The sequence below is a fragment of the Vicugna pacos genome, chromosome 13, assembly GCF_048564905.1.
Source record: "Vicugna pacos chromosome 13, VicPac4, whole genome shotgun sequence".
NCBI classification, from domain to species: Eukaryota; Metazoa; Chordata; class Mammalia; order Artiodactyla; family Camelidae; genus Vicugna; species Vicugna pacos.
The window spans coordinates 3,737,790-3,765,344 of NC_132999.1; the positions used below are offsets into that span (position 1 = coordinate 3,737,790).

Here is a 27,555-nt window from a genome sequence, read left to right on the forward strand (position 1 = left end):
GCCCTAACGTGGGAGGCAACTACATAAGGCCATGAACAATAGGAGCTGTGGATCTTTAGAAATCCTTTTGGAGACTAGCTACCAGACTTTCCTGTTAGACCTGCAGCAGGCCTGGCTCACTTCACAGCTACTTTGAGCTGTGCCCTCCTGAGTCCCATTTTATGCTGGCGTCATAGTGCATGCTCATCAGGCACTGTGGTTTGGGTCCCACCATTTACACATGCTCTGTTACACCAGCCAACACCAGGTAACATGGGTAGGAGCATGAGAAAGTGGTTTCCTCAGTCCTGGCTGAATAGCTGAGGTTGTGAATGTACACCACCCTTGGTCCCATAGCTTGGATAGACCCCTGCAGGCAGATACTTAGCTTGTGACACTGCCAACTGCCCACCTCCAGGGGCAGCAGCCAGTTAGATGGTTGCTAGTGTGGTCTCTTTTCTCTTCAGGAATCCTGCTGTCACTCGAACCTCTGGGGTTGACTAGGGGCTGTCTTTCCCCACACTGGCCTCCCTCTTTCTTTACTGGGACAGCGTAGATTTATTCCTGGAGCTAGATGCCCTGTCAGAGGTGATGGTGCCCAGGTTTCATTTCCAAATCTTATATTTTCTTGGTAACTAGATCAACTGTTAGACCATGGATAGTGCTATATGGCTACAATGGAAAACCCATGCAGAAGCTTTACGCCAGAGGTGCTCTCACTAGTTTATCCTGGACTGTAGACAGGGAGAGCTTCATTGGCATGAGACCTGTGCATTTGCACAGAGCCCCATGCTTAGAAGATCCTCGTACCTGGTGTAATGCTTTGCTGTTGCTGTTGTGAAATTCTTATTAATTTTTGAACAGGGGCTCCTCATTTTCATTTTGTACTGAGTCCTACACATTTTATAGCTTGTTCAGAATACAACAATGGCAACCATTTAGTTATTTTTCTTATTCTTATTAATGCACAATTAGCTACTTGATGTAGTCCTGAAAATAGATCTAAATCAAAGCCTGCCCTGGAAGGGGAGAGCCTACAGCCGAGTCCCACCAGAGCACAGCTATTGCCCCAGAGCATCAAGGAGGGTGATACAGGCTAGCAGGCTTTGCCTCCAGAGCTGTGTGGTTGGTGGGTGGGAAGGACACAGGGAAAGTCTGGCTGTTGTATGTTATTTATTATTTCTAATACGGAATTCAAGGCTTTTTCCCCCTCTCAATAAAAAGCCAGTTGCCCTGCACTTATATCTTTTCTATGTTTTCTTCATGTTTACCTGCACATCCACAGCCTTTAGCACTGGCCAAGCAGGTGCCAGCCCACTAGCAGAACTAATGGTGCTGACAGAAATTCCGTCTCAACAGCGCAGTCCCCAAATGCCCTACTGCCCAGGTCAATTCCCAAGGAATACTATGAGAATAAAACTCGCATTCCCAGTCATCAGGGGTCTCCCACCTATTTCCTCTTCCCAGCTTCCTTAATAGTGTCTTCCATATCAATGAGGTCCAGTAAATGTGTTTTTATTTATATTGTGTATAGTAGTATATAATTTAAGACTTCGGGTGACTATAACAAAATCAATTTATGCTCAAAAGTACCAAGACAAAGTTCATTCTTCTCATATATTGTTTATTTGCTTTCTTACACTTGTATTTTGGCTAGTCTGGTAGACAACTTCAACTTCTTGATGAAATCTGAATTTTCATAAAGAAGTTTTGTGTCAGATAATACACAGCCAGGTATGAACAGGGAAAAAGATCTTTATTCATCACCTTTTATGATTAAATAATAATAAATACAATTATTTAAATTTAATGTTGATTCACAATTTTTCAAATACCTCTGCATGTTTATATTTAATCGAAGTATCCCTTCTAGAACTCTTAAAGTCATTTTTTCATGAGTTCATGATCACACATGACAAATTTTAAAATTCAGAAACGTCTGTCACTTTTGTTGTTGATGTTTTTTAAAACCCTGTTCTAGGTCTACTAGAATTTTTTTTCTTGCTTAAGATACAAATGGTGGTGCTTAAAATGACAGCAACAACGACCACAGAGCCCACTACTGACAGCACCACGGTAGAAATGCTGACTCCGGAATTCGGGCGACTGTCATCAGGATGCAGAGGATCTTCATCTGCCTGCGGAACAAACAAAGGTACTTGTGCAATGTTGGATACTTTTGATGTCAGATTGCTTTTATCCACACTCTGAATGGCAATGAATATGTGCGTTGCATTTTCTTCTGAGATGTTTCCTGGTTTGAATGCAAAGGTTTCCTTGGAGTTGGCCTCGTTTGGTAACAGATCAGTAGTATTTACTTGCAGAGCATCATCAAAATTGTCTCTTAGATCCAGGATGCTTCCACTTGTTCTTATGATATACTGTTGAACTAAGAAAAAAATTACATGTAGTTTAGAAACTAGAGTATACCATGTTAAATTTTTTAATTAATTTTCCTCAAAAATGTTGTTTAGTTATGCCAAGCTCATACTCGTATCCAGAGCCATATTTATCTTTCCATAAAAGCTGAATTCTGATTTTTAAACTCAACCAAATGCTACCTTCTTTGTATGAAAAGTGGTAGCAGGTTAAAATGTATCACATTTGATGTTTCAAAACATAAGGTTGTAAAATTAATACTTTGCTGAGCTATCAATCATAAATTATTTTCCTCTCACACACCCTTACACTCTTGCTTTTGAACAAGTTTCTCTTAATCAACATTGCATAACATTTCGTCCTTACCTTTTCCAACATCAAAATTATCTCCTGGTGCTGTCCACGTTAGCCTGATCTCATCCTCATCTGATGTGGCTTCAAGGTCTGTGATTTGACTTGGTGGGTACAGGTCAGGTAAGGAACCAGCTGGAACATTTGAAACCACAAACGCACCTCCTGTTGCTGTTCTGGTGAAACTCTCCAAGTTTGTCTGAATGTCTTCATCAGTTTCAGGTCTTGGTGGATTCCCTTCAATGTTTCCTGCATTAAAAATTCTTGGTATTAAATGGGCAAATCTATACTAGTATTTTCAGAACTCAGTGAATTGTATTTCCTATCCCACATCTTTCCCCTTTTGTTCTATATACACAGTCATATTTTACTAATTTTGGTGACAAGGTCATAAGCGTGCAATTGATGGAAGAATTTTTTCTTTAGCATCCTGACCAGGGAGGGTGTTGTAGGGTAGAACTGGATGATGATCGCTTTGGAAATAAGGCTGCACTGAATGGGAATATTGGTATATAATTCAATATGTGCTTTAAAAATCAAGGGATTGCTTTATTTCTCAAATTATGTCCAAGCTGAGAATAAATCTGGGGAAATTGCTGACGGTTCTCTTCCAACCACTTCTTCCCTGCTGCGAGTGCTAAGGAATAATATTTCAGGTTATTTTCCAATTGCCAACAGAAAGCCCCTAAAAGTCGCAAGATAAAGGACAAGACAAAGGAAAGCTAACAAAGAAAGCTTGTTTAATCCTTACCATCACCTTCCACTGCACATTTTTTTCTTTTGACTCAATAAAAACTTTCCAAATAAATGTTTACTTCTGTATGTATCTTTTGCAGCATATGTAATCTGAAGGATAAATTCTACCACTAGCTTATACTTAGGTATATAACATTAGCCTGCTTCCTTCATCCTGAGCCGAAAATGTGGCATATTATTGTTGCTATAGGGAAGATGCTCTGAACTAATATAATAATGCCTGACATTTATTGAGCACTTACTAGATGCCAAACGCTGTACCAAAGCTTAGGCTGACTGGGAGGCAAACTGTAGCTTGAGAACTTCATTCCAGAAATGGGGCTATCCTTTGAGTTTTAAAGTATTTGAAGCCTTCATTGTATCAATTCGCAATTGCTCAAGCCAGCACTGGGTTTCAGATATTATGAGTTACTCACCGTTCACTACCCAGCCTGGTATATACGCAGCTCTGTTCGGCGGATGCCTTAAGTTTCGTGTGACAGCACTGTCTCCTCCATGAGCCCGTACTTTTAAACTGTATCTGCCGTTATCTGAATAGGCTGTAAAGTATCTTGAGTATACGCCATCATCCTTGAAAGCATCAGCACCTTGTTATAGAAGTGAAGGAATAAGTTACTACTGTAAAGAAAATGAGAAATTTAAGCATTTTCTAAGCCAAGCATGTGGGCTTTGTAAGCATATCCCCTTGATTGGGCCCCCTGTTTTGTGATTGACCCCTTGGGGAATATTTCCATTATGCTCTGCCATCCAATATCTTATTGAATTGATTCCCTTGAGTTATTTTATGTATGTATGTACAAAATAATATATATGATTTTTTCTAAACTGAGTTTTTTAAAATCAAAGTAGAGTTGATTTACAATATTATATCAGTGTCAGGTGTACTGATATTTCACACATCCTCACATACCAATGGCTGTGTATGTGTGATAAATACCTTCATCTTATCGACTTACATGCAGGTATTATAGTACTCTTTCCATTTCTCTGCCAAATGGTTTGCTTACAGCTCTTACTTTAAACATAATTACATCATCTCTCTACTCAAATGAAAAGGATCTCCACTGAAGAGAAAGTGTCTTGCATAGGATTTAATTCTCACTACAGTCACTTACAAATTATTTATTTTGACTTATCTTCAACCGCTCCTTTTTATATTTAATCCTCACCTCTTACTCTGTGATTCATTAAATTTTTGGTTTGACAGTGGAAAACCCCATCCATTGTTAGAATAAACATTTGGGAGAGCTCAAGAATACTGTATCATAAGGACACTTCTTCAGATCACCAGTACTAGAGTCATTTGTTAGATTGCAAACCCATTTCTCGGGGGGATTAATACTCCAAGGGGTATGTTCCTGCAGTGAGGTCCTTGAGCCAACAGCACCTGCATCTTGTTGGATCATATTAGGAACGTCTATCTCTTAGACCCCCTAGAGTAGGCCCAGCATTCAGCATTATAAACAGCCCTCCAGGTCGTTCCCTTGCACGCTAAAGTTTGAGAATGCCTGCTCCAAGTCATTGTCAAACACCAATACTTTCTTTAGTAAAGGCATTCCAAATTAGCTAAGTAGTCATCAGGTTTCATTTGAGAGATTTCATTTCACCTTGAGAAATGAAACAAGATGCAGGAGTTCTGATGTAGCATCAGTGCGTGAGGGAAAAGCAAAGGGTCACAGGATAGTTTAGGAAAACATTGTCACATCAGATGATGGTACTGAGGTGAACCAAAGAACAATTGTGCCTTCTAAATTTTTCACAGGGCCAGCTATAGTTGATGGTAGGATTATAAGCTGACTGATTTAATTACATTGAAAACAAGCTGACAGAAAATTCTGACAACTCTGAAGATTGTTGATATGGTCATTTCCTTGCTCAGTGATCTCTCAAAGGCAGGTTTAGTTCCCAGAACAATCCAGAGTCTGGGAAAAGGTCTTTAAGTACCATTCACTCACACAGACCAAGGAGAGAGAGCATGACCAACGCTGTATGTCTTGTTTCCTTCCAGTCAGATGTGGTATCTGATGATGCCCCACTGACATCCCCTCCTCTCTTACGGCAGGTCTGCCTGCCCTTGGGCCTCAGTTCCCAAGACTATCTGTGCACTTTTTTCCCCAGCTGTTGGGAATTACTCCTGCCTGTCACCTCTCCCCTGCCAGGGGCCCAAACTGTACCGCTTAATCCCATATTGTTGCTGTTTCGCTCTCTCTGGCCAGACTTTTTTGATGATGTGCCCCTAAGAAACACTTGTTCAGAATTCCCGATGCTGCACTCAATCTCCTGAACAAGACTTTCCTATCTAGTGATAGACATTGGTGGTCTAGATGACAAGCAGTAATCACAGTTAATAACATTTATTGAGTCCTTACAATGTGCAAGATACTTGCAAATCACTTTTTAAGTTTCACCTGGAATTTGCACCAATTCTGGTGCCTGTCCCTCTGACCCACACTGCCACAGGGACCCATAGCATATCCTGAGTTATGGAAATAGAAGCTTATGCAGAAAAACCTGTGAATTACCTGCACCGTTATCCAAAAGTTCCAAAACTTCTGTTTTCCCACTCTGTGATTCAATGACAGCAGTCACGTTGGCTCCAAGAATGGGTAAATACCCTTGTAGAATTTCTGCATAAACAATCATTGGGCTGGGGAAGCTGTTGGTGTCTTTATTCATTTTAGCATTCATTGTGATCGGAGGCACGGAAGGATTTGCTGCCCGAGAATTTACTGTTACAGTTAATATTTCTGTGTCTACTTTTGGTTGAAGACTGTAAGTCCAAACACCCACCTAAAAATTTAATGGAAATGTATTAAGTATCCAAGATCAAAGTCTTTTCTGGATATCCACTTTCTGACTCTAAAATACATTTTGTAAGTTTGTTGCAGGATAAACAGGGTTTTGAGAGTTTTGAGGTTTTTGAGGGAAAAAGGATGAGAGCTGAGGCAGTTTGGACAGAACATCCTGACTATTGTCATACCTGGTAATCTCAGTTGGGAAAAATAAATCTTGGAAAGTTGGCCTTGGCCTTGGCCTTATGTGTTGATCTCAAAGTCCACAGATTCTGTGATCTGGTAGTACTAAGAAATGACTGTGTAGTTGTCTACACAGCAAGCTGCACAGACTCTTACCACATTGCCTCCTTGAAGTTATTCTGAGCCTACCTAATTTTTCCCCTTCTCTTCCTTTCTCCTAATGCGTAAGTTCTCTCTTTTTTTTCTATCACCAAAATTTTCAGGACCATATATGCATAGAAAGTACATTCTATCTTATCTTAATTTTGAAATGATACAAGTATTGGCACCTATATTTATGATATTAAACAATGTGTTTTCACCTATGAAACAAATTTGCAAGGACATCTAAAAGCTGATTGTTCACCTTTGCATTTCCTGGAATATTGAGGTAGGCCATTTTGGAATCTGTGTCCACTGTGAAATTTTCCATCGGTGTTCCATTGGGATCCCAGAGGGAAATAGTGGGAGATTGTTGGTTCCATGTGATGAGAAAGAATGTGTCCTTTCCCACAGTGCTGTCAATTACCACAGTGCCATTCATCCAAGCATTACTGCTGAGTTTTAATCCCTTACTTTCAAGCTGTTAAAATATATTAAAAAATTAATGAATGGAGAAGAGAGCAATTTTATTCTGTTTACTTTTTACCATGGTTTTTAATTTCTTCCCTGAAAACAAACTTAAATATGGCATACTCCTATAGTCTTGTGAGTGCTCTGAATGCTGATTGGGACGTGACAGTTGTCAGTCAGAACAGTTGTCACTGACAGTCACTGACAGTTGTCAGTGTGGAAATATAAGGACTGAGGACAGGACAGGGATAATAAAAACATTAGAGCAGGAGAATGGGTTTCACAGTTGGAGATATGGCCCTATTATTATTTTCCCATTTGTCTTGGCGAATCCCCACCCTAGGATTCGGCATTAGAGGATGAAACTGCCTCTGAGGAGGTTAGCTATAAGATGTGTGTGTGTGTGTGTGTGTGTGTGTGTGTGTGTGTGTGTGTGTGTGGTGCCCTCAGCTTATCATTTTCATGATGACCTAAAAGAAAACACTTAGTGACGGTGGCTAGAGGATTTGAGTAGAGACATAGTAAGGGTGGAATTCAAGAGAGAACATCGGGACTAGCAAATGAGACAAGCACTTAGGGATATCTTTCCTGATGTGAAATCTTGAAATAATTTTTCACACATTATAGAGCATGTAGCACCGGACAGTAATCATGTCCAACAAGAGTGGAAAGAGGGTAAACTGACGTCTATGAAGGTTGGAATCCTGAGAAGAGAAGTGAAAGATAGGACCTTTCTGAGAGGAGTTTAAAGGAAAGTTTTTCAAGTCTTTGTGGACAGCTCTTAGCAAGGAGAGCCAGCTTTATTGACCGACCAAGAAAGTGTTTTCTCCAGATGTGTCATTTCCAGAATGATGGGGAATCCCACTTCTATTCCAACCCAGTCTTAAACCAAAGATACCTTTACACCAATGCTGATAGAAGAGCATAAATTGTACCACTGAAACATGATGGCAATGACAAATATCTTAGTCTATGTTAAATGGACATATCTTTGAGTAAACAAAATATTATTATTGACTGAAATTTGAGTGTAAATGACTCCTTAAACCTCCCCATCAGGAAAGTGTAGCAAAGCTAGAAGGCTTTGTCTACATAGCAGTACCATGGGAAAATAGCTAAATAAAGAGTGAGATGCAACCTTTTCTCTATCTTCCGGCTCCACCAGCCAAATCCAAGTTCCCCTCCACTCAGATTGTTACCGCATACCTCTCTCTACCTTGTCACTCTTCTCACCCAAGACATACTCATCATGTCCATCAGTCCAGATTACCCTTTGAAAACTTTGCTTTCTTTTTGTTATTTCTCTATTTAAGAAACTGCCAGCATTTTAAATGATGGGAACAAAACTTTATTCCTCCTTCTTTTGCACTGTTTATAAAGTCCATTCTCAAAACTTTGAGCACCTCCTGCGTGCGAATGTCTCATCTACAGCTGATTTCCCACTCTCTGCTCTTCTATTTTAAAAGTTCTTTTGGTATATTCCACTTTAGTATATCACCATCCACTCAAAGTTACCACAGGTAAAACAAAGACAAAATAAAATCCTCAGAATCACATCTCTCACCTGACTTGTCAATTTTAGACAATTGTATCATCAGTCTCTCAGCCAACCAGGTTGAAACCCTCAGAAATGAGCTTTATCTTCCTTTAGTTTATTCTCTGTACGCTGCCAAGCTAAACCTCAGACCAATTTTTAATTTGATTACAGGTTGAACTACGGACAAGATCTCCAAACCAATCTGCAATATTATTCTAACCTTGCATCCTGTAACTTCTGTCCTCCTCGCTGTTAGAGAGTAGATGCAAATAGGTTTGTTTAGATGAATACGGCAAGTTTTAACATAGGCAGTGATGTGAACTGGGAGATGGAAGACAGATGACTTGGCAAAAAGTGACATGATATAGACTTAAGTTGGAATGGATGTGGAGAGAAACAGAATTTTGTAAAATATATCTTGAAGGAGGCATACTGTGTTGACATTTTGCATGGGGCATAAAGAAGAATCAGTTTACTCGAAGTTTTTGAATACATAAATAACAGAAAATGCTTGTGTTATTGGAACACAGAAGAGAAAGGGAATTGAGGTGAACAAAGAGAAGAGGGGTGAATAAAATAAAAAGCCAGTGAAGACGTGATTGAAGAGGTAAGACAAACCGTAGGCTTGTCGATATGCACTGATTATTCACTCTCTTTCTCCTGACAAATATTTCCAGGATATAATTCTTCCATTTCCAAACCAGGTTCTTGAATTCACTTATCTAATTTAAATCTATTTTGTAGCAGGAGAGGGAAATCTTGGAAGCATGAGATTTTTTTTAATGCATTCATAGAAGAATGGATGCTGGATTATTGAACAAAGTCTATTTTTGGTGGAAAATTTAACAATATTAGGTTTTGATGTTATTCTTTAACCAAACCCTATGGAAAAAGAAAAAAAATACATCTGCTATTTCACTGCTTATTTCACAATTTTGCTATTTAATTTGGTCATATCTAAAGGATAATTTCTATTTCAGATTTTTTATTTTAATTAAAATTTTATTTGAGAAAGATATGTAACTCAAAACTTACAACAACCAGATTATTATTATTTTTTTGCTATTGCTAAACGCAAACACAAAAACCCGAGGACTGGGAACTCTGACCTGAAGGGACTGCTGGGAAGCACCAGTGTTTCCTGATGCAAGGGCAGCAAAAGAATCGATGAGGCCATTGTTCTCGGCTACATCCGAAGGATAAAAGACGTGTCCCCCTAAAATGTAAATATATTAACTAGGCTGCTTTTCAGAAAATGAGTGTTTTTCACATTTTAGTGATTAATAAGGTAACAGGATAAACAAAATCATAGTTTCAATATGTATTATCAAAATAGACCAAAATCAGATAGATGTGAAGATTAACTCAGAAGTGTTAACTTTAAAATGTCACACCTGGAAAGTGTAAGCTACTTTTAAAACTCATGTATAGAAATCATCCTGGCTGAAATGCATGAAATAATCAGAGAAGATGTTACAGTTTCAGGTACTAAAGCTCACAAACTTCACATAACCCTTTAGGGGAATCATTCACTTTCATTTAAAATACATTTCTAACAGTGTCAGCTTTTCCAGCAAAAGTGGATCAGAATCAGAAAAGCAGAAAGGTTAAAGAGCTTTTATATTGAGGCATCCTGACAACAGCTGGCAATGAGGAGACCGAAGAATGGTAAGCCACAGAAATAAGTCCAAAAAAGGACTACTCTGGGGGGAATGCTTGGGACAAAAATATTTCACAGTGGCAGTGAAAGTACTTTGAAATGATGGGAGTTTGTACAATTAAGCATTAAAAAGCAAGTGTATATTTGGTAACACTGGAGGTCAAGTCACAACAATAACTGATATTCATAATGTTATAAATTATGTATTCTCTACTATGTTTAAGAAAGCACTGAAAACATGTAGTCCATTTTCATCATGTCTCTGTCTAAGATAATAGCTATTGTGTATTTAATCTAGAAACCTTGTTGTTATTATATTTACTCAGCCTGAGCTTCTGTTAATCTCCTATCCTTTAATTCACAACCCGGGCTCTCTGGTCTCATGGATTTCCTACTATCCCTCAGCATTCTGTGCATTGTCATCTCAATGTGATTTTTTTTTTTTTTACTCATAACCTGATCATCTTCTCTCACTCCTCTTTCCTCTAGAAAAAGTCAACATTTTGTTCAAGGTAAAGCTCAAAAGTCACCTCATCTCTCAAGCCTTCTTTCCCTGACTCTGTACAACCCTGGAAGAATTAATGCCTTCCTCTGCTCACATAGTGCTTGCCTCCTACGTATGTCTCCTATCTGATTATGCTGTCTGATTAGTAGTTTCATTTGTTTCTCCAGCCAGGTGGACTGGGAGTGCCTTGAGATTCGGTCTGGTTTAACTCTGGTCCCAAGTTCCTGGCACAGCATCTGCAGAGCAAGACCTCAAGAGAAATTGTTGTTGTCAGCCTGTACACTTACGCATTGCTACCAGTGGCATAGAATAAGTCATGTTTTACCTGTTACGATGCTCATCTCTTTGACTGCTTTATCAGCATTTTCTCCCAGAGCAATAAAATGAATGATGGCCCCACTATTTGTCACCTCTTCAACACAAGTCTTTGCAGAGCTATCTTCCCCATCGGTCAGCAGGACGATTTCAGATCCATCTATTTGGGAGTAAAGGCTTCTAATTACCTACAAATATAATTAGAGCATTATTACAGGTGTTCCTAGATCAGACAGACTTATGAAAGATTAGGAAAAAATGGACATAGAAAATAAAATGTGCAGAAAAGAAGAGACGGCTTTTTTAAAATTATAGAATCATAGAATCTGCAGTCAATCACCACCAAGGGAACTTAAACATGGCTTTTTATTTTCTGTTTGCTTACTGTAAGGAATGTCTGCTCAGATGAATTTTTGGGGGAGCAGGGCTGTGGAAAATCCTATTTGAGTTAAATGACAATGACATCTCAGTCTGGGGAACTCAGGGCACTAAAATATAATGGCAGAACGTGGCATCAAATATTTTTCTTTCTTTGACCAGAGTGCCCCTTGACAAGCCTTCAGTATATAAAGTCTGTTGCATATACAGCTAGATGCATTGAGTGCACTTCAAAAATAAAATAAAATAAAATAAAACAAACCCCCCTTGAAAACCCTTAACTCCAAATAGCATTGAACCAAAGAACATAAAAAAAACACAGGTTGTTATTAAAATACTTTTTACCTTGGCTCACAGCGAAAAAGAATGTGACAGTGAATGTATGTATGTTCAAGTATAACTGAAAAATTGTGCTCTACACTGGAATTTGACACAACATTGTAAAATGACTATAACTCAATAAAAAAAATAAAAACACCAAAACAAACAACAATAAAAAATACTTTTTACTTTAATAGTGGATATCAACCCTCAAATTGCCAATAAACGTGATTACCTAAAAATTGAATATCCAACAAAAAAAGAGTCCACTTCAATATTTTTTTTTAAGTTAATGATTCTAAATTAGGGAGTCCTCAGTATGCCTTTAAAGAAAAGATATGGACAGTTCTAAGCAGGTCAAGGTTAGGGATCTTAGTCATATAACTTTTGTTTTACCTCTAATAGATAGAACCAGAAAGCTAAGCATATTGATGGTGTTCAAAGAATACATGACATTTGTATTGAGCTCCTTTCCTTTCTGCCTGAACCAATGTTTCCTTCTCATCCTTCAAATCTTAGCTTAAACGTCACCCTTCAGAGAGCGCCTCAGTGGCCTCTCTGCCTAAAGTTGGGACTGCCACTGTTTTCCCGGTCACTTTATCACACCACTCTGTTGAGTTCCTTTACAACACATTCTCCACAATCTTCAATTATTGCTTTATAAAATTAATTGATTGGTTGATTTTTGATTGATATTATTTGTTCCCCACTGAATTAGCAAGCAAGCTTTGCTTGACCCATAAATAACTTTATGTTGAATAAATTCAAATACACCATTCTTGCTCCCTGCTCCCTACTATGTTGAATAAATTAAACATGAACAACAATACATGCTAGCTTTCACCACCCCATTATACCAATAAAGTAATTAAAGATTAGGGAAGTGATGCTTAGGGTCAGAAAGCTAGTAAGTGATAACTGGGGTTTGAACCCAGGACCTCATGTTAGAAAGCTAAATGCCATGCAACGCATAAAGAGGGAGATTCAGTAGGTTTGGGAGTAGCAGGAAAATTTACATGAAGGAACAAGGACTTAATAGTATTGGTTGAATTTTAACATGCAAAGATGGAAAAGAAGGAAGCATTTTAGGCAGAGGAATCGCACGGCAAATGTATGGAGGCTGTTAGTACACAGTGTGCTTGGAGAACAATGTGTGCAGTAAATTGGTTGGAGCATAGAGCGTTGAGAGTGGAGAACTGAGAAAAAAGGCTGGCAAGAGAGGTGAGGGCAAGTTTATCAGAGGATGAGAAGCTTTTAAATAACATCAGACTGAAGAATTAGGACTTGATTTTATAAACCATTAGGAGAAAGGATTTCCAAGCAGGAAAATAACATAATTAATATTAATTAATCATGGGCTCAAGATGACCATTTGGATAAAAACAAGGCTCACAGTAATAGTTATTATGAATTATATATTTACTATAGAATATAATGCATATTGTTTTAAGTATGAACACGAATCATTTCACTTAAGTCTCATAATAATCCTATGAAATGGGCATTCTTATTTTCCTATACTTTATAGTTAAGGCATTGAGAGTCCAAAGAGATGGAAAACTTTTCTTAGATCACATAGCTAGTGAGTAGTAGAGCCAGTGCTCTGATGTCAAAACGCATGTTCCGACCAGTACTCCTTACCGTGAGTGTAACTAACAGTTACTGCTACCTCTGCTTTGACAGATAAACAATTTCCCTAACTGAATGTCACAGAAACTAAAACAAGGGTTGGCTTAAAGTGGAATCATACCATATAACTTGCTTCCTTGCCTTAAAATTTGGTGACTTTTGCTGCCTAAGCACTGTTACTTATTTAACTAACATTTACTGAGCACTGATTACTGCATGGTAACAAGACACCGTCTCTAACCTTGTTTGGCTTCTATTCTAGTGGAATTTTAATAGTTATTTACTCACCCGTTAATTTATTCACTTTTCACTGATCCAATCAAAATTGGCAAGTGACTTTTTTTCTATATGCTTAGATCTCTGCTTCTTAGAATTAGTTACGTTAAAATTAGGGAGCAAGTATGTGCAGCCAGTGCTTACAAAAATGTCCTAATAATAAACAAACAGACTATACTTGAAGTACGATTTTCACCTGAAATCCTGTTCTAATTCCAGAGCAGATGGAGGTTCCTCCACTAGCACGTGTAGGTAAACTCTCCAAGAGCTTGTTTCTTTCGCTGCTGCTGCTTATTTGGATTAGATTGCTTATGATGCTTGCAGAACTATCAAAGTGCACCATCCCCACCCAGGATCCGTTTTCAACGATCTGCAGCAGGAAAAGTTTGGCTGCTTGATTCATTCGGTTTAGGCGGTCATAACCCTGAATAAAAAAGGGTAAGAAAAGCAAACAAGTAGTTTTTCATTGGGAAACAATAGCAGATCACATAAGATGAGTGAACGAAATTTCTAGTTAAAGATTTTCTATCAATAGTAATGGTATTATTAAAGAAAGCATTTTTTTCAATTGATAAAATTTAAAAATATAGTTTTGTTTACTATGGGACTCACATGTTTAATATAGTAAGGAACAGAAGGTTTTAACTGGAGCAGATTCTTGGCTTCTAGGCACCCGAATTAGAGCTGTAGGTAGGATGGGGGTTGGATTGGCACTGAGGAATGATGACTCACACCTTAGAGACTGCCTAATTACCCTTGGGATCCTCTGTTCCAGTTGTATCAAGATGAAACTACTCTCCAGGTCCCACAGTATCAAGCCAGATTATCATGGACTCTACCTAGGGACTGAAATCTCCCCATCCTCTGGCCACTACACGACCCAAAGATGAAACTTACTCTAAATGCTGAGAGACTCCATTCCTACCTTACCTATTTCCTCTTCTGATCTCCCTCCGTATTTCCACTAATGGATTAATTGGAATTGGTTCTTTGGTAACCCATTAATACTCATGTCCCTATTTCCTAGGATGTGCACTTCTTCATACATTTGTCTTTTATTAGGCCCTCAATACCAGCTGATCTGTAGTACCTCTTCCCAACACATGCCCAAATTTTCCTCTGAACTCCCTAAAACCAAATCACAGTGAGGAACTTCTGCACCCCCATCTTTGAGGGTTCTCCCTACTGCTTTGCTTTCCCTTTAAACTTGGCTCTGTCTAGGGGAAGCTGCTTGTCTTCTCTCAGTCAGTCAAGAACCTCATCTCTCCCCAGCAACACTTCCTAGAACACTTTCATGTGCTGGTGTCCAGCACACTGATGCTCTTTCTGAAACCCTGTCTATTACGAATTATTTCATTCAGCTGTACCATCCTCTGCCCTTTCCACTAACCATCCAACCCCCATTTGTTGAAGACATTATTCCTGATCTTCAGCATGCTCTGTTCTCCCTCAAATATGCCATCCTTCTGGGTACCTTAATCATGTTACATCTGCTCATTTGTTGTCAATTCTTTTCAACAATTATTTATTGAGTGCCTACATGTGATAAACCCTATTCTAGGCAAAAGGTATACAAATATGAATGACTGCTTCAAGTCCTAGGTGACCCAGTTCCTAGGGAAAATGGCTCCAAGTCCTAGAGGAGGTTCCACTATAGTAGAAAAGAAATGTGTAATTTCAATATAATATATAGATAATAATAGAAGTTTGCACAAGTCATTGTGGGAGATCTGCAGAAGGGCTATTAGCCTCGTCTGGAAGACCAAACCATGTCGTGGAGGAAGTGAGTGCCTACACAAAATTTTGAAAGATGATTGTAAGTTAATTCATGATGGGGAAAAGAGAGAAAATTTTCTCTGTTCAGCTATGAACTATATGGATCTCTATTCCTAAAGCCTGGTACAATGCCCTCCATTCACTTAATGAGGGTAGAAGGAATGAGTAGCTGAATCTGGCCATATCTTCTTTATGGTGATGCTGTTTCTCTATGTCTTTGAGCATAAAGAGGTAATTCATACACATGATGCACATAAGATAAAGTCATGTTAAGAATTCTCCTGGTTAGTCTTGTTCCTTAATTTGGGATGGAGTTCAGAAGCCTCCCAATCTGTTCTGTCCCCATGCCCGTCAGGCATTCCCAGTACATAAAGGGAGCAAGGTCAGGAAACATCTCCGTATTTCAATCTCTAGTTCTGCCCTTCTAGCAAAAGCTTTACTAAGGGGCCTAAAAGTCCTCCTCAATAAACTGTCCATTTTCTGGAAAAAAAAATAGAGATTTTTGTACTAGGTCCTTCTAACTCTATTGCCATCCTTCTTTCATTATAATATTCATTGCCCCTTTGAGATCAAGGTCACAGAAAGTGATGGCATAAGTACCATGCAACTTAGAAGAACCCAGGTGTGGGTAGCAGTCAGTGTTCTTAGACAGTCAGTGCTCTGTCCCTACAGCCAGGAAAAATGGACCCCTGAACTTACTCCCATGCTCCCAGACTTATCAAGAACCAAGCACACAATTCTTTCCTGGATCTTCAGCAGCGAGAAGACAGGTGGAGGAGGTTGTGTCACCATGGCCGTTGTGTTTTTAAAATCCTCAGAATTGCTGATCACCTCCCACGTGCTTCTGGAATCGCACCTTTTGTTTTGTAGGCTTGGAGCTTCTCGGTTATGGTTTTTTTCATTACAGAATTCAACGACCTAAATGTTAATAAAAATAATATTTATATACGATGCATTTGAAAACTCAACTACAAATCTGAAAAAAATTAAAAATCTGTTCTCCAAGTGTGTTGTTTATTGAATGAAATATGATTCACTGAGGAAACCTATAATAGTAAAATGATTTTTCATTAATAGTAATAATGGTTAACACTAGTTAAGTGCTTTACTGTGTGCGAGTCAATATTCAAAGAACTCTTTATTAATGTATCTAATCCCTCAGGTCACCTGCACGGATATTTTATAAACATGGTAACATGTCCTTTGATTATAAATATCCAGTCTGAAGTAATGGTTGGCATACTTACAGAATCAATACTTTGCATAAACATTATGGATGCCTTTTCAGTTTGATATTTATCAGGAAAGAACTGACAATCTTTTTCATACAGTTTTGTCTTAGAATTAGTTTTGCATCTACTAGTTATACAGCTGTCTCCTTGGCACTTATGAACTCTGTTGATACCAGTAATACCTGTGGAACACCTGAAAATAAATGACAGTTAGTCTTTAAGGCAACCTAATCATTAACAGTTTTTGAAAATCATAAGTGGTCTCTATATCAAGGTTTTTAATAATGATCCTTATCAAGATTTTTATTCTTATTTGTATACCATACACATCCTATTTTGAGAGCTAAGTTTAAGGGTTCTATCAGAGAGCTTATCTGTTTTTCAAGAAATTTCAGAGGGAAATTTTAAGTGGACTACCCAGTATATGCAGTGGCTGAGTTCTCTGTGGGAATTAAAGCCCCAGCTGTCCTTATGCTAATGGATCCGTAGGCTCCCCTTTCCCACACGTCTCTCCTAGTAGGTAAGTGCACTGCAGGCACCTGCACAAGGCAACCTGTGAAATCACTTACTCTAGGTACCACTCTACCTAAGGCTCTTTGTATATTTCTTATTCAAAGAAGATATCCTCAAAGAATAAAGTGTTGCATAGCTACAGGTTTTTTGATTATTCAATGAGCAGTTTTATCCAAAGTGAAATGTGGCTTGAAGGAAAGACTGGGGTACTGCCTAGGGTGGTAAAGAATGGTGGAGGGATTTCAGGCTTGTGTTTTATTTCATGGAACTGGCCACAAGTGGCAGTGATTACAGTAAATATGCTGGAATGTGACTGTATCTCATGTTTTCAATGTGCATCCAGTTCAAATTCAAAAAGCAATGACTAGATTTCATTCAGTAATTTATGGAGTCTCCTAAATATATGCATGCCTTTATTGCCTCAAAACTCAGCGAATGTAATGATGTTATCTGTATTAACAATCATGATGAATATTCTTTGGCAGAGACTTAGACATTCAGGTGAATGCGATGTAAACAAATGTAACCAACGCAATAGTCTTTAAAATAAGCATCCTGCAAGTTGGCGCAGTGGTTCTGAGGAAATTCAGATTTTACTGAAATTTGTTTTTTTGATAATCCCTAACCCCAGCCGGGCATCTAAGATTGATTAAGCTGATGGCATCCAGTTTTAGATTGATTCCCCCAAACTTTCTGTTCTCTTGATCTCAGAACAAGGAGGATTGTCTGTTTTTAACTGTGATGTTGGATTGGTAGTTTAACATGAACTTTATAAATCCCAAGACATTTCTGTTTGGCTCTTTGAAGCTGGTTGATTTCCTACTCAGTCGGCATACACACTACTTCATAAGTATAGCTATCACTTTCTTTCTTTAGCAGCATAAATACTTTTGATCTCCTGGCACATAGTGCAACCCTCTTCACAGAGCACTAACTTCAGCACAAATGAGTTCCAGCAACTGAGGTAGAGAGGTGTAAAGATATGCTAACTTGGCTGCAAATTCTCTTGAAGTTATGTGTGTTTTAAATGATCAACCAGCTACTTTAAGATATATTTTTTTAAAAAACAGGAAGGCACCATTTGTGACATAGCATCTGTTACCCACACTGGAACAAAAACGAGTAAATGGATTTTGAAAGAAACCAGGCTAAGGAAAATAAGAAATTACTGCCTGAAGTAATTTAAGACAGTTGAAGTGGCCGTGCCTTGTTGCTTCGATTTTCTTTGACGAAGCGCTGTAGAAAGGCTCATCATCATTGTACTCATCAAACACCCCCCAGCGGAGGTGGGCCCACTCGTGGACAAACAGTCTACCTGTAGGAAAATATTTCAAACACATGATCATAATTCAAGTGGTGTAATTTGTCCCTCATGTATATTAAGATGTGGGTTTTTAAAATCCAGGACATTTAGGTTTTAAATAACTGTTAACATTCATATTTTTGTTTATAAAAAAGCATATTGTATTCCATTTCATTTTACTGTTATATAGCTTTTTTAGCATATTATTTTCTTATTCCACAACATGTTAAATCAATGAAACATTTATTATGTACATGCTATAGGTGGACAGATTGGGCTTTGATTTTTGGTTCTTGAGGGCCAAAAAGTCTCAGATATTACAGTGGTTTTTGGCTCTACAAACTCAGTCCTACCAACAACATAAACAGATATATGACGTTTGTGGTATTAAAATTTCGTGGAAGTATGATTAGTTAAAAAATATCTATATATGTTCCTTAAAGGCTTGATAATGAAGAAGAAAAGATTGAAAAACACTGCTATAGACAATATATAATTTGGAGGGTGGGTCTAAATGCAGTAATTAATTTATAGTACTTAGCACATATAAGCATTCATTAAATGGAAACAATTATTTTTAATTATATATTCAGCACAAGGTACTAGCTACTAGGAAATATAAAGATAAATAAGATATGGTCCTTGATTAGGATAAAGATAGAAAGAGGGAGTCTGAATTAAATCATTCTTTTCCCCTAAAAATTTCAGGGTGAATAGAAGAATAAAGGCAAATCCAAGCTTGAAATACGGGAAGAAGAAACAAGTGGAATTTTTATTTTAGCAGTATTAGGAAAAATTCAGAGGAAATAGAAACGGAAAAAGACAAGTTGGAAATATGCTCTGGTCTGCTACAATCTGTGTTTCTCCAACTCAAATTAACTCATGAGGCCTGAAAATAGGGAGAAAATATCAGTATCATGCAGAAGTCATGCTTCTCCTTTAAGCACTTGCCACCCAAACTGTGGTCCCTGCACCAGCCATGTCAGCATCCCTGGGCACTAATAAGAAATGCAGAATCTTAGGTCCACCCTAGACCTACTGGCTCCGAATCTGCTTATTAACAAGATCCCTAAGTTATTCCTCTACACATCAAACTTTTAAGAACACTGTTTTTAGGCTTCCTAGGCAAATGGAGCCAAATTAGTGAGCATGAATTATATATATCCTTCAGTGTGGGAGGAAGAAGCTCCCACATCAGCCACTGTGAGAGGAATTCGGTGAATTTTAAGAAATTTAATTCGGCCTCCACCTCTGGCTCCCTTATTAGAACAGTCCACTCTCAGGCTCATTTCCTTATCAGCTCATGGCAGGTTGTCTGGCTCCCATGCTCACCTCAGTTTGCTAAAAGAATAGAATTCAGGTGCTCTGACCACACATACAAAAAGGGAACTATGTGAGGAAATGATGTGTTGATTCGCTTAACAGTAGTGATCACTTCACGACGTACATGTGTAACAAATCATCATCTTGTACCTCTCAAATGTAAACAATTTTTCTCTTACAAAAGCAACCCCTTTGAGCTCAGAATTCCATTCTTATCTCCATCATTGTCCTTGTCCCCACTAGCCCTGTTCTCATTTTCAATACCATTTCACCGCATGAGTGCGTGCGTGCTCTTAAAATCTGCTCTGTTGGCAGCCTCCAGCCGTACTGAGCTGCAGCTTGGGCAGTCGAAAGGATCTTTTCAGGGACCTCCTGTTATTGCTGTTATCATTTTTATTACAGATTACATAGATCTTGAGGAGTTTCTTCTTAATTTTATTTTCCTAAAATCCTCATTGTTTTTAAAGCACTGTTTTGCAGAATGTGGGGTTTTTTTCCACAAACACTTGTATCACATTATGGCAGAAACACCTGTCTAGGAGGGAAGGGGAAACCGTAAGGTATGGGATGGGGTTAAGGTGGGTGGTATGGGAAAAGAACGAGAGCTCAGATGAGGACATTGGCTTTAGAAACTGGAGAAAAATCGTCCTCTTCTAATACAGGTGGAGGTAGGGGGCCATGAAGGTGGACAAGATTAAGCAGTAGCGAGGAAGAAGACAGGGGCCTCTGTTTTCTCAATCAGAGCACCAGTGATGGAGTTGAAAAGACTGGCTAATGGTCTTGAGAAAATTGGACGTTTAGAACAGCTGCTACAGGGAATGAGAAACTGAGATGAGAGGAGGCAAGTCCAAACATCGAGTGGCTTTGAAACTTTGTTTTTTAAAGACACCAATTAGTTTCATATTTTTCTTTCACAATATTGGAAACCTTAACAAGAACCAAAAGAAACTGGCTGGAAATTTAGTACAGAGGTTGGGTAAGTTGAATAAAACATAAGGACGAGGATGGTGAGGAAACTGAGCTGTTTATACTTGTAGTTGACATGACTTTATACTTGTAGTTGACATGACTGACTTCGCTGGACAGGCCAGGAAGGGAAGAAAGTACAGCTGGAAGGGCACAAAGGGTTAGAGGCGCCAAGCACAACAAACATGGTCAGGCTGACGTCTGGGGGAGGGGTCGGGTTGGAATGGGACAGGATGAGGGAGGCTTCAAGATTGGGGGGGGGGAGCAGGTCCAGGCACTGTTGAGGACCACGACTAGCTGACTGTCTGACAGAGATAAGAGACAGTGAATGTTCATTGAAGGGGCAGCGGAAGAAGAAGAGGTGAGTCTGGAGAGTGTGAATCTAGGAAGGCTTCCACTGAGCACTGACATGCGGGGTGGCCCTCCTTTGACAATGATTTTCATTTTCATCCGAAAAATAATGTGCTTTAGTTCATTTGAAACAGTGATCTTAACTTTTTAGATTGAACTAGATGAAATTTACACTTTTATATGTAAAAACGGTCACTTAGAGGCAGGGTCATCTGGTTCAAAGGATTGGCTGAATAGTAACATCAGAAACTGACAGCCTAGGAGTGTTTTCTCTTGGCCAGAAACTGTCACCTGGGGCCCTTTCAGTTTGCCACGCATCTGCCTTCCATGGAGGGGGCATGTGATCAATTAACATTCAGGAGTGGAAAACTCAAAAATTAAAATCTAAAAAGTATTCCTTGTGAAAAACATTGACTATGGCTGTCCCATGTGTTCAGTTTTCTGTAGACACTGTGCTGAGTACAATCATGAGGAGTATCTAGTGTAATATTCCCAACAGTTCTATAAGGTGGGAACACCTCTAGTCACAGGAAATAAGCACAGAGAGGCCAGGTCACTCGTCCAAGGTCACACACAGCTATAGGGGAATCAGGATTTGACCCTAGGGACTCTGGTTCCAAGACTTGTACACTGAACGTGGATACAAGCTGCTTGTTGGAATCATTCCAAAATATGTGTTTTAACCAAAATTCCTACCTGACGGTCCATATTCATCTTGTTTTTTTCCGAGGACAAAGTCAGGAGTGAGATGAATGTATTCTCCTTTTTCTTCACAGGCTGTGAACTGCTTGGTATATGGTTCATCCCTGCCTGGGAGGGTAGGTGGTGCAACTAAAACATCAGCCTGAGAATGTTTAAAAATATGTTTAAACATCAGAATAGAAATGATAACATTTGTCTGAAAAAACTCAGAGATGATTAATTTAGGTCAAAATCAAGAGGCAGCAGAGAAAACATTTTTAAGAGAAGCTTTTTGACACTTACATGTGTATAGCTTTCATATTTTGGCCTTTTGTACTGAGTATTGCTCTTCCAATTCTCTGGAACTAATATTGATACATTTTTGAAAAAAAATCTTTTTTCTGTGGCTTCAAACAGGTAAGTAGATGCTGCAGTCACCATTTCCTATTATTAAAGGGAAAAATATGAGAAGATGGCCAAGTGAGAGTGGAGTAAATAAGCAGATGCTCGTCACAGGCATTTCCCCAATTAAGAGTAGATAGAAAAAGCAACTAACTAACGAGCAGAGTCTCTCCCTCACAATTGCAACTCTACCACTTGTCAGTCCAAAAGTACAGCTTAATCCCACCCATCAAGGTCTTTGAGTTTTCCATAAGCCTTCAACGAGGAGCGAGTGCTACTGTTTGCTGTTAGGAGAAATTGCATAAAATGATAAAGGCGTAGATTTTAGAGTCATCTACTTGGTTCCAACACTGGCATTAGCGCTTTCTGGGTGACAGAATTTGGCCTCAGTGGACTATTACAGCCCATCTTTAAAATTGTTGTAAACATGGAATAAGCTATAAAGTACTCTGCACATAGGCAGTCATAAACCTGCTTGATACCATCACTTTTTATAAGTCTTAGTAGAGAACGGCTTCAGCTGTTGTTTATAAGTAGGGGTTATAGAAGATATTTTTCACTGCACTCCCAACCTTAGGAGAAAGGACTGGATTGGGAGCCCAGGGAGTGGAGTGATGGAAGAAATCATAGGTGAGGCAGAGCTTTTGGGTCCTAGGCAGATCATTTTGCTCTGTCACCAAGCAGAAAATAATATCTCCTTATATTTTTCAGTATGCTGAGCCCAAAGGTACAATGATTGGTGAAGGAAATAGTCTCTCCCTAGAGCTTACTACCTAGTGGGGGAAACAGAAAAGTTCCTTGGTAAACTATTCTATGTGATTAACCCCACAGAATAATTGTGGGACCCTGCGTATTGGATAACAATGCCAACCTCTCCATCTTGCTGGCAACACCCCAGTCTACAGTGTTGTTCTCTTCATGGCAAGTTCTCCTCCTCCATGCTGCTTCCTGACCTACATAAGTCCCCAGTAGAATTACTCTTCTTCAGGAATTCCAGGGTTTTCCTCTGTTCTAGTGAAGAGAATCCAATGTGCTGACTCATTTGTACTGAAGAGATCAGCAAACTGATTGGATTTAGAGCCAGGGATCAGTCAGAAGTCGGGGTATAAAGAACTGAAGACCAAGAGGACTGGCTAGGAGTTAGGAAAAGGACTTCAAAGATCTCCTAAAGTAGACTGAAGGTTACTTCAGAGAGAATTTTCTACCTGAGAATGTTCCGTAAGAATGCCTCTCCTCTTTGTTTTGGGATATTTAGATCTCAATCAGTTTTTACCTTCTGCTTAAAGAGATGGCTCGCTCTGTGCCTATGAGTGTCTATGGTATATATGGCAACTTGAACTGCGGTACACTTTGAGGAAGTCAGGTTGCTGCATACAGTTGTGTGGGCTGGGCAAGGGAACCCATTTACTTTGTAGTCTCATAACTCTATACAACTATCTTTGGTATGTTTCAGGTCATGAGAGGTGGCCCAGACCCTATTATCAGATGACTGTGATACCTTGGGGCATGCTGGGGTGGCTAATTATGGTTCTCACAAGCTTCCAAGCAGAATATTGTATATAAAATTCCATCTAAATTCCTATAATATCCTAGTTGGATCAAAGAAGATTAGGATACCAATGTTTCAAAAGAATAAGTACTCTCAAACCCAAAAACACGTGAATGAAAGGAATAAAGAAAGTTGACAATTGGAGGGGGCCAAGATGGCAGAGTATTAGGATGCTCGCAGCTCACCCTCTCACACAGATACACCAAGACTCACATCCACAGACCCACTCAGCCCACCAGAGCACCTGCGGAGCTCCGACAGAACATCGTCCTCTTCAAAAGACAAAGACGCCAAAAATCTGGTAGGAGAAAAGGAAAAAAGAAAGAACAAAAGGCAAAGCAGCGCGGGACAGGTCCCGCGGGGAGGGAGCGGCAAAGGAGGACTGGCGCTCGCTCGCTGGGTCTCCCCTCTCCAACCGAGAGGCCAGCAGGACGGAGGGGGAGCCTCCGAGGCTCGGATCTGTACAGAGCAGCCCTTGACCGACAGAACTAAGTTAAACTGGCACAGAGCGTCCCCGCAACACCCAGCCCAAGACGAAGGCTGGCAGCGGCGGGCAGAGCCAGGCTGCACAAGCCAGGCGGAGCACAGGGGTGGCTGCACGGAGGCAGCTCCGGGGGACTGCAAGGGGCTGGGCGCCGGGGCTGTGGGTGTACAGGACAGAACAACCTGGGCCCTCCATAAAACAGCAAGGTTGATGTGCTCTCGGGGGAAGGGTGCATACCCCCATCTCTGAAAACCCACGGAAAGTTTTCGGGGCAAGAGAGGGGGGGCCCACGCACAGCCACCATATCCTCCGGCGCTGAGCACCCAGGCGGGGGCGGGGGCGAAGCCTGCATCCGCACCGAAGGGCTCAGCAGCCTCAAAGGCCAGGCAGAGACTTGTCTACAGCCCGAGGCAGACAGGATCCTTCCATCCTGGTCCCTCAGAGAACTTGCTCCGCCAAGACAAACAAGGACTGGGTTCTGGCCCAGAGCAGGGACAGGGCTGTTCCGCGGTCTTCCCCAAGCCCAGCTGCAGAGCGCAGACCCGAGGCAGAGGGCGCAGCGGCACAGAGCAGCGGAGCTACCGCCGGCGCAGGTAGAGGGAGAGCGGCCCCCCGCCTTTCGGGCAGGAACACAGCCCCTGACCGAGGTGCTGGGAGGGGGCGCGACCCGCCCTCCTACCTGGCCAGTCTGCAACATCTGACTGCGGCATCGGGCATTGGGAGGGACAGTGACCCGCCCACAGCAAAGGAGAGCTGCACCTGACCCAGTGTTGGGAGGGGGCGCGATCTGCTTGCCAACAGGCACTGGGAGCAGCACAGATGAGGGCGCCAACAGAGGGCCTCTGCAAACAGCAAGCTGAGCTTCCAAAACAGGACAAAGACAGAAAGACTTCGCATTAAGAGCACTCAGTCTCCAAGAGAACACCTCCCATCCTTTTTTTTTTTAAATCTGTTTTTACTTGTTCTATTTTCTATTACCCTTTTAATTTTTACTTCTTAAACAATTATATATACTCCCACTTTTAATCCCTTTTAGATTTTTAAAAAACATTTTTATTATTTTTAAAAATCCAAGTCTTTTCATTTTTCTCTTGGTTGATGTCCTGTTATTGATTATACACAGGTTTCAAATACATCTTTCCCTCTTTTCTCCTTTTTTAAAGGTTTTTAAAAGACGTCTCAACCCAATTGCTGTTCTGCTTCAACTTGCTCTTCTATTATTCATTATACACTGTTTTCGAAACTTTTTCTCCCTTCTTTTAAAATTCTCTCTCTTTCTTTTTTTATTTTAAGTGTTATTCCTACATAGGCATTAGATAGATAAATAAAAAAACTCCACAATAGATAACTGATACTCCATAAGCCACAGTGTCAGACAGTTATAACCAAGATGGAGAAGCAGAGAAACCGTTCCCGATTAAAAGAACAAGAGAAATCCCCTGAAAGAATGATCAATGAAATAGACATTGATAGCCTACTAGATCAAGATTTCAAGAAAGGAGTGATCAAAGTACTGAAGGAACTAAAAGAGATAGTGTTTAGAGATATAAAATACGTCAAAAATGAAATAGAAGCTATAAAGAAGAGCCAAGTAGAATTGGTAAACTCATTGGCTGAGATGAGAAATGATCTAAAGGCTGTGCAAAGCAGACTAGATAATGTAGAGGAACGAATTAGTGACCTAGAAGACAGGACAACAGAAAGCACTCAATCAGAACAGCTACAAGATAAATAAATAAAAACAAATGAAAATAGCATGAGGGACCTATGGGATAATATAAAGCGTGCCAATCTTCACATAATAGGGGCCCCAGAAAGGAAAGAAAGATCAAAGGAGATTGAAAAGGTATTGGAAGAAATCATGACTGAAAACTTCCCAAACTTAAAGAAGGAATCAGATATCCAAGTACAGGAAGCTCAGAGGGTCCCAAACAGAAAGAACCCAAATAGACCCACATCAAGACATATCATAATCAAGGTGGCTAGAGTTAAGGATAAAGAAATGATCCTAAAGGCAGAAAGAGAAAAGCAAAGAGTGAGTTACAAGGGAACCCCCATAAGGCTCTCAGCTGATTTCTCTACACAAACACTACAGGCCAGAAGGGAGTGGCAAGATATATTCAAAGTCCTAAATGAAAAAAAAGGTGCAGCCTAGGATACTTAATCCAGCAAGGCTATCCTTTAGGATAGAAGGAGAGATAAAGAACTTCACAGACAAGCAAAAACTAAGAGTTTAGCAACACTAAACCCATGCTAAAAGAAATATTGAATGGTCTACTCTAAATAGAAAAGCAGCAGGATGCTACAGAAATGAGAAACTCACAACTGGAAAGGTGATAACTCATGAATTACAAATAAACATGAAATTCTAAAAGAAGACATCTAAATCATTGGAAGAGAGAGGCAGGAAAATATAGAATTTTTTTTCTTTCTTTTCTAATTTTTTTTGTTCTCGGTAGGATGGGTTTCAGATTATATTACTATCAGTTTAATAAAAACAGTTATGGTAATGGGCTAATAGACTTACACAAGAGGGTAACCACAAGCCAAAAACTTACAAGGGAGTCACAAAAACTAAATAAAATCCATGATAATACAAAGGAAAATTACCAAGCCACAAATGGAAGAAGAAAGGAACAAAGAGGAAATACCAAATCAAATGTACAGAAAAGTTCAAAATGGCAATAAACACACATCTACCATTAACTACTGCAAATGTTAATGGACTAAATGCTCCAGTCAAAAGACATAGAGTGGCAGACTGGATAACAAAGCAAGAACCTTCAATATGCTGCATACAAGAGACCCACTTTAGGGAGAAGGACACATATAGATTGAGAGTGAAAGGATGGAAAAGGATATTCCATGCAAATGGAAAAGCCAAAAAAGCAGGTGTTGCAGTACTGATATCAGACAAAGTAGACTTTAAAACAAAGGCCATAAAGAAAGATAAGGAAGATCATTTTATAATGATTAAAGGAGTGATACAAGATGAGGATATTACCCTCATTAATATATATGCACCCAATATAGGAGCACCTAAGTACATAGAACAATTACTAATAGATGAAGGGGAATATTAATGGGAATACAATCATAGTTGGAGATTTTAACATCGCATTAACATCACTAGACAGATCTTCCAGACAGAAAATAAATAAGGCAACAGAGAAACTAAATGATACAATAGAAAAATTAGATTTGGTGGATATTTTCAGAGCATTACACCACCCAAAAATAGGATATACATTCTTTTCAAGTGCACGTGGCACATTTTCTAGGATTCATCATGTACTTGGGCA

At 39.5% G+C, this 27,555-nt stretch overlaps 1 protein-coding gene across 1 annotated transcript; it reads right to left on the minus strand.

Moving 5' to 3' along the window:
* Nucleotides 1-1,586: 1,586 nt before the first annotated feature.
* Nucleotides 1,587-25,260, minus strand: CLCA4 (chloride channel accessory 4). The gene is made up of 14 exons (XM_072974038.1): nucleotides 24,436-25,260; nucleotides 22,122-22,262; nucleotides 21,834-21,981; nucleotides 18,401-18,509; nucleotides 16,697-16,874; nucleotides 16,149-16,367; nucleotides 13,870-14,097; nucleotides 11,080-11,257; nucleotides 9,699-9,805; nucleotides 6,847-7,062; nucleotides 5,988-6,255; nucleotides 3,882-4,052; nucleotides 2,725-2,958; nucleotides 1,587-2,368 (listed from the first exon to the last, which is right to left on the minus strand). The coding sequence occupies exons 2-14, from the start codon at nucleotides 22,257-22,259 to the stop codon at nucleotides 1,944-1,946; spliced, it is 2,619 nt and encodes an 872-aa protein (XP_072830139.1). The 5' UTR covers nucleotides 22,260-22,262; nucleotides 24,436-25,260; the 3' UTR covers nucleotides 1,587-1,943.
* Nucleotides 25,261-27,555: the final 2,295 nt, after the last annotated feature.